Source organism: Ceratotherium simum, chromosome 7 (assembly GCF_057802395.1).
Source record: "Ceratotherium simum simum isolate JZ-2026a chromosome 7, ASM5780239v1, whole genome shotgun sequence".
NCBI classification, from domain to species: Eukaryota; Metazoa; Chordata; class Mammalia; order Perissodactyla; family Rhinocerotidae; genus Ceratotherium; species Ceratotherium simum.
In genome coordinates, this window is record NC_141906.1 from 23,987,910 (window position 1) to 23,995,342 (window position 7,433).

Below are 7,433 nucleotides of genomic sequence, written 5' to 3' on the forward strand. Positions count from 1 at the left end.
GGCTCTTGCCGGACATCCCTAAGCCCCCTGCAATATCTCCAGGTTATGGAATCCAGCAGCTCTAGCAGAAACAGACTCATTTTGGGAACACTTGCCTCTCCTCACTGCAGCACTACAACTTGCAGCTTTTACTCACCTTCTAATGAATTCAACAACATTGATTGAACAGCTTCAATGTGGGCCTGGACGCTAACCCCATGAGCTCAACACAGCCCTGCTCTGCAAGGGTTGAAAATTAAGAGTGTGAGAGAAACTTAGAACCACAGTAAATATAATGCAAGTAGACCTAAGGTTATATCAGACACAGGAGGACAAGGTGAAAGAGACACAATCCTACTGGGGAACCTAGGAAGGCTTGCGGGGAAGTGCAATTTGTCTGGGCCTTGAATGATGAATAAGACTCAAGTGTAGAGATGGGGCAAGGAGGGGAGTGGAGCGGAAGGGTGAGTGTGAAGGAGCCAAGTCATGCAGGCAGAAGAAGAAACTTGTAAGCTAGAGAAGTTGTTTTTCCAACTCACAAAGTCTGACCCATTTTCACAGAGCCCCTGGAAGGAGCCAATTCATGCAGGCAGAAGAAGAAACTTGTAAGCTAGAGAAGTTGTTTATCAAACTCACAAAGTCGGACCCATTTTCACAGAGTCCCTGGAAGGAGCAGCTTGTAGGAGCCAGGTGCAGCTGGAGGGGCTGCCTCGGGGGTGAGCTGAGAAGAAAGGAAGCTGTGGACACTTTGAAAGTCTTACCTGAATGGGAGCCATCTGGTGTTTATTGCCAAGCACAATTCTTTTTATTTTCTCCAGGCTTCTGGGCTCTGGTGTCTGGCGTACTGTCCCCTTGGGCTTTGTGAGGGTGGAGGGACCCGTAGTGGCTCCCCGACCCACAGGAGGAAAGGCATCTCAATCCCGAAGCCTGACTGGTCCCAGCCTTTGCAGCTCTACAGAAAGTGGTCTCCATGGTGAGCTGATGAGCTGACAGCTGTCTCTTTAGGAGCCTCCTGGGTCTTCACTGCCTCCATGTACCTGTCCCCTTGTGGGAGAAAGATGGTAGGTTTTTAATCCAGGCCAGTTACATCTGGGAAAAACAATCCAAATGCTAATCCATCTGGAGAGAGAACGAATCCATATCTTCTGCTGCCTGTATCTTTTGTTTTTCATCTCTGGATCTTTATGAGGCCAGAATGAACGCCCTGCAATCCTCTCTCCTACCCTTCAGGCAGCCTTTTCAACATTTCTTTGTGCTTGGGCTCCTTCTGCTCCTCACTAACAGAGCTCCTTTCATCTGGATGTGGCACCGCTCTTGAAATAGCTAAACACGCCTCCTACACCCCCATGAGGAAAGAGGCGATCATAACTTGCTTTCCTCCTGTCGAGGAGGAGACAAAGGCGTGGATAGTACAGTGACTTAGTCAAGGAGTCCCAGCTCCTCCAGCCATCCTGAAATAACTAGAGCACTGTCCACAACATCCTGCCCTTGTCTGCTTCCATAGGGGTGACCACACATTTTCTAAAAGGACTTTGGTATATTTCTTCCTACACTAGCTCTTCCTCCTGTGCACCCTGTTCGAGAAAATGTCATCAACCAATCACCCAAGCCTGGGACATTCAACTCTCTAAGGCTTTAGGGACTTAACAGATCTCCCAATGCTCATGCCTTGTCTACCTCTTCTCTCTCCAACATTTTTAGAGCATCCTGCTTGCTTGGATTACTACCACAGCTTGCTCTCCATCGTCCCTGTTCCTACTGTGTTTCCCTCTTGTTCCACCCTCAGGCTGCTGTCTGAATAATCTTTCTAAAAGACACACTTAGTTAGGTCATGCCTCTGCTTAAAACCTTTCTCCTACAGGATAAGATTTCAACTCCTTACCCTGGCATAGAAGCTCCATGCTCCATGCTCATGCCTACCTGTCCAGCCCCATTTTCCACCTGTACCCCTCTATATTCTCTATAACCAGCCATTTAGAACCACTTCCTATTTTCCAGACATGATGCATCATGGGTTGGAGAAAAAGGAGAACTGGCTCCGAGAAGGTGATAATCATTCTAGGCCTGGCTCAGGACTGGAGACCAGTTCAGAATAGTAGAATGGGAACTCAGGTCAGAACCAAACCAGGGACCCAATTCTACAACCAGACACATACAAAAGAAGAGGCTGGGGTTCAAAGGCCAGACTCTATTATCATAATGGTTCTAGAGAGGGAATGCTACAACACAGAGACATTATATCTTGGGTAAGTTTAATTGAATGGAGCTCAACACTACAGCATCATCTTCAAATATTATTGATTGTATAATTTCATCCTCATTACTCCTAGACTGGATGCCACTGGAGGCAGATCTGAGCCAAATGGTAGATTATCGAATCAGGCTGGAGCAGCTGTAAATAAAGGAGACCTAAGACAACCACTCTTCCACGTACACTTTAGAGGGATTCCAGAATGTGGGATGGGGAGGGGCAGCAGCATTCAAACTAGTCAATGAGAGGTTTCAAGTTTTCTTTCTGTTGACCAAGAATTTAATAACATCTTGTTGACTGCATCTCTTTTTTTATTGAGGTATAATTAGCATACGACATTTTATTAGTTTCAGGTGTGAAACACAATGATTCAATATTTGTATATGAGAAATGATCACAATAAGTCTAGTTAACATCTACCACCATACATAGTTACAAATTTTTTTCTTATCATGAGAACTTTCAAGATCTACTTCCCTAGCAACTTTCAAATATGCAATATATATTATTAACTATAGTCATCATGCTGTATATTACATCCCCATGACTTATTTATTTTATAACTGCAAGTTTGGACCTTTTGACCACCTTCACCCATTTTACCCACCTCCTACCCCCTGCCTCTGGCAAACATCAATCTGTTCTCTGTATCTATGAGCTTGTATTTTTGTTTTTGTTTTTAGATTCCACATATAAGTGAAATCATACAGTATTTGTCTTGCTCTATCTGACTTATTTCACTTAGCCTAAGGACCTCAAGGTCCATCCACGTAGTCGCAAATTGCAAGATTTCCTTCTTTTTCTTTTTTTATCCATTCATCCATCGATGGACACTTACATTGTTTCCATATCTTGGCTATTGTAAATTATACTGCAATGAACAAGGGGGTACATAAATCTTTTTGAAGTAGTGTTTTAATTTTCTTTAGATAAATACCAAGAAGTGCAATTGCTGGATCATATGGTAGTTCAATTTTTTAGTTTTATGAGGAACCTCCATACTGTTTTCCATTGTGGCTGCACCAATTTACATTCCCACCAACAGCTCACAAAGGTTTCCTTTTCTCAACATCCTTGCTATTTTTGATAATAACCATTCTAACAGGTGTGAGATGATATCTCATTGTGGTTTCGATTTGCATTTCCTTGATGATCAGTGATGTTGAGCACATTTTCATGTACCTGTTGGCCATGTGTATGTCTTCTTCAGAAAAATGTCTGCTCAGATCCTCTGCCCATTTTTTAATCAGATTGTTTATTTTTTTGCTATTGAGTTGTATGAATTCTTTTTTATTTTTATTTTTTTGCTCTGGAAGATTAGCCCCGAGCTAACATCTGTGCTAATCTTCCTCTACTTTATATGTGGGTCACCACCACAGTGTGGCTGATAAGTGGTGTAGGTCCGTGCCTAGGATCTGAACCAGTGAACCCCACCCCAAGCAGAATGTGCCAAACTTGACCACTACACCAACAGGCCAGGCCACATGAGATTTTTAATATTTTGGATATTAACCCCTTATTGGATATATGATTTGCAAATATTTTCCCACGTTCAGCAGGTTGCCTTTTCATTTTGTTGATGGCTTCCTTTACTGTACAGAAACTTTTTAGTTTGATGTAGTCCCATTTGTTTATTTTTGCTTGTGTCGCCTTTGCTTCGAGTTTAAAATCCAAAAAATCCTTGCCAAGACTGATGTCAAGAAGCTTACTGTCTATGTTTTTGAACCATTTTAAATGTTACTTTAAAGTTGTATCCCCTATTTTGAGTATAAGAAGGCCATTACTCTGCTAAATTATGTTAATGTCTTATAAAAATGGCATAACTTTTAATGTTTGCTAAAACCAACATATGAAATTTCATCAACAAACAGTATTATTTGGATCAAGACCCCATAATCCAGATGTCACATAATGTGACCAAAAGTTTTGAGTCAAAATCACTTGTTAATTGAAAAAGCACCTACTATGTGCCAGGCACAATGCTAGATGTGGCAAACACAAAGAATTAAACACAGTTTCTTAATGAGAAAGCAGTCTTCAGGAAATAGCAAACAATCATTAATCCAGGGTACCCAATATTTGAACAAGTTTCTTGAAGCAAGGGATAGAAATGAGTGGATAATTCCTTGACCTCATATCACACATCTAAATGGGATTTAAATACCATCCATACTCTGATAACTCAAACTTCTGTCTCTAGCACGGATCTGGTCTCTGAAAAGTGCCACATGTCTAGTTGCTTACTTTTGCTTCTCTTTTTGGATACTTAGTAGTCATTTCAAAACTACAGTCATTTGGAGGAGTTTGGGATGGAAATAGAGTTCAGTGTCCAAAGCGAAATTTCTGATGTTACAGATAAAACTAGGTTCTCAGTTAATGGCAATTCCGCCTTTCCAACTGCTCTTGCAAAAAGTCTTGGCGTCATTTATTATTGCTCTCCATCTTTTATACCCTACATATAGACTCTCAGCAAATCTTGTGACACATAACTTCAATATTCACTCACCACCTTAGTCCAAGACATTATCACTTTTCACCCAGATTATTGAAATAAAGTCTTCATTGGTTTCCCCTATCGTACGTATACCCGCAGGTTTTATTTAAAGTGCTGTCCCATCTCTGCCCTATAAATTAAATGTGAGAGGTACGAAGAATGTAAAGACTGAGAATTATTTAAGTAAGTATAAAATACTTAAAAAATGAGTAATTGAAGAATCATGATGGCAAGGGGTCAGAATGAATAAGATAATGAATACCTAAACGTGAGTTCAGTGAGGATTTGAGGATGGGGTAGTCAGGGTAAATATTGTGATAGTGGTTGAAGAAGGTTTAAGTTCAAAATGAGGGTAGCAGCATGGATGTCATATTGTGTTTCTGTGGCATTAAGATTAAACCTTTACTAAAACATGCCCAGACTTCCATAATTCTTAATCTTTGACTCACATCTCTCAGCACTGGTACTTGAATAGTTTGATAATCCCTTGCTTAATTTCCTGAGTTCGTACTCCATAAACAATGGGGTTCAGGGCTGGTGGTATGAGGTGGTGCAAGACATTGAGAAGAATGGGTACATCTGAGGGCACCTTCTTTCCTGCCTTGTTTGTGAAGATGAAGACTAACAGCAATGTATAGAAGAAAAATATGAGAATGAGATGAGAACCACAAGTACTCAAGGCCTTGGTGGTTGCACCTCCTGACTGCAGACGCATAACAGCCCTCAGGAGGAAGCAGTAGGATAGCGAGATGAGCACCAGATCAGAACCTAACAGGCACCAAACACTCACAAACTGGTAGAGCTTATTTAGGTGAATATCCCCACAGGAGAGCTTTGCTACAGAAATGTTGGCACAGATACAGTTCTCCACCACGTTGCTGGCACAGTAGTTGAGCCTGGCAGCCAGAACTGGTGTGGGCAGTGTGGCCAGCAAATTGCGGAAGACGATGAAGATGGCTGCATTACTGACAAACTGTTCAGTGATGATGGACGGGTACCGCAGTGGGTGGCAGATGGACACATAACGGTCATAGGCCATGACCAGAAAGGTGGAGGACTCCATGGGAAGGAATGTATTCATGATGAACATCTGCAGGAAGCAGCCTGCAAAGCTGATGGGCTTCAAGTTGAACCAGAAGATGAGCAGGACCTGCCAGAATCATTATTCTCAAACACTGTGCATTCATTCCCACCCTGGGGTATCTAAACCTGGGAGAAGGCTCAGATGGCTTCAACCATCCGTATCCTAAAACCACAGCCCCCAAATCCCAGCTGAGACAGAATCCTAATTTCAAATACCTTCTTTGTGCATCCCCATCTCCAGAGCCTGATTTATACTTTTTCTCTCCATCTATAGACCCTGATTTTTGTTTAAAAATGTTTATTTCTAACCTGTCTTCTCCTGATCTCCAGAGTTCTTACCCAAACTCCAGCTCTACACATCTGCCCATCTAAATGTATCACAAGAACATCAAACACAGTAAGCCCAATACTTATATTTGGACACCCTCCAACCTCTCCATACACATAAGAAACCTCCAATTATGCTCCCTATCTCAGTATACGACATAAACGTACATCCAGTTGCATATTAGAAAGAAAATTCTAGAGCCCTTGGGTGTAAGGGTGGAGTCATTCAGAGTCAAGCAAAATCTCCCTAGAACTAAAAAGAAGGTCAAAACTTAGAATATCACTGACTGAGACATTGAGAGAGGGCTGGTAAGTGGGAAAAAATGAAACCTTAAAAAAAAAAAACATGGGCATTGAGAATGAGAGGGAACACTACTCTAAAGGTACTATTTAGAGAAAGATGACTGAGTGTCTAAGAGTGAATCCAGGGAGTGTCTGACCTTGGGAATGACTGTGAGGCAGAGGATGACATCCAGCATAGAGAGGATGGCAAGCAGGTAGTACATGGGTTCATGCAGAGATGCTTCCTGCCAGATGGCTAGCAATAACACAAAGTTGGCCCCAAGAGCCAAAATCAGGAGAGGAGCCAGGACTATAGATAGCCAGTGCTGTGTGTCCTGCATTCCTGGGAAACAGATCATCTGGAATTCAGTCACTTGGGTCCCTGTGTTGTTGAGAGATAGTACCATGACTGGCAGGTGAGCCTGGAACTGACTGGAAAGAAAGAGATGTGATTTTAGGGTTTGTTTCCTTAATAATGGTCTAACTGATCTATCTGCCTCCATTCTAGGCCAAGATTCACTGCAATTCAATTGATATAACATCTTTCTAAAGTTTAAATTTGACCATATCACTACTTGTTAAAACAATTTCCTTAGCATTTATAACTTTATGAATAAAGAATAACTCCTTTTAGGGCCGGCCCCATGGCATAATGGTTAAGTGTGTGAACTCCGCTGATGGTGGCCCGGCTTCAGATCCCAAGCACGCACCGACGCACTGCTTGTCAGGCCATGCTGTGGCGGCGTCCCACATAAAGTGGAGGCAGATGGGCATGGATGTTAGCTCAGGGCCAGTCTTCCTCAGCAAAAAAAAAAGAGGAGGATTGGTATGGATGTTAGCTCAGGGCTGATCTTCTTCACACACACACACACACACACACACACACACACACACACAAAAGAATAACTATTTTCACATGAGTGTGTTCCAACTCTGTTCACGTGTGTTCCAACTCCACACACATAGATCCAGCCACCTATGGAAGACGGTTTGATTTGTCTCACCTCTGTGTTTTTG

General features: G+C 42.2%; 1 protein-coding gene across 1 annotated transcript; it reads right to left on the reverse strand.

Annotated features, from left to right (window-relative positions):
* Positions 1-5,178: 5,178 nt before the first annotated feature.
* On the reverse strand, positions 5,179-6,823 carry LOC101387841 (olfactory receptor 56A4-like). Its single transcript, XM_004418624.1, has 2 exons — positions 6,575-6,823; positions 5,179-5,874 (listed from the first exon to the last, which is right to left on the reverse strand). The coding sequence occupies exons 1-2, from the start codon at positions 6,821-6,823 to the stop codon at positions 5,179-5,181; spliced, it is 945 nt and encodes a 314-aa protein (XP_004418681.1).
* Positions 6,824-7,433: the final 610 nt, after the last annotated feature.

Coding starts and splice junctions, on each gene's coding strand:
- LOC101387841 (XM_004418624.1), bottom strand. CDS start 6,823: ATGGTACTATCTCTCAACAACACAGGGACCCAAGTGACTGAATTCCAG. Junction 5,875..6,574: donor GCCTCACAGTCATTCCCAAG/GTCAGACACTCC, acceptor TGATTCTGGCAG/GTCCTGCTCATCTTCTGGTT.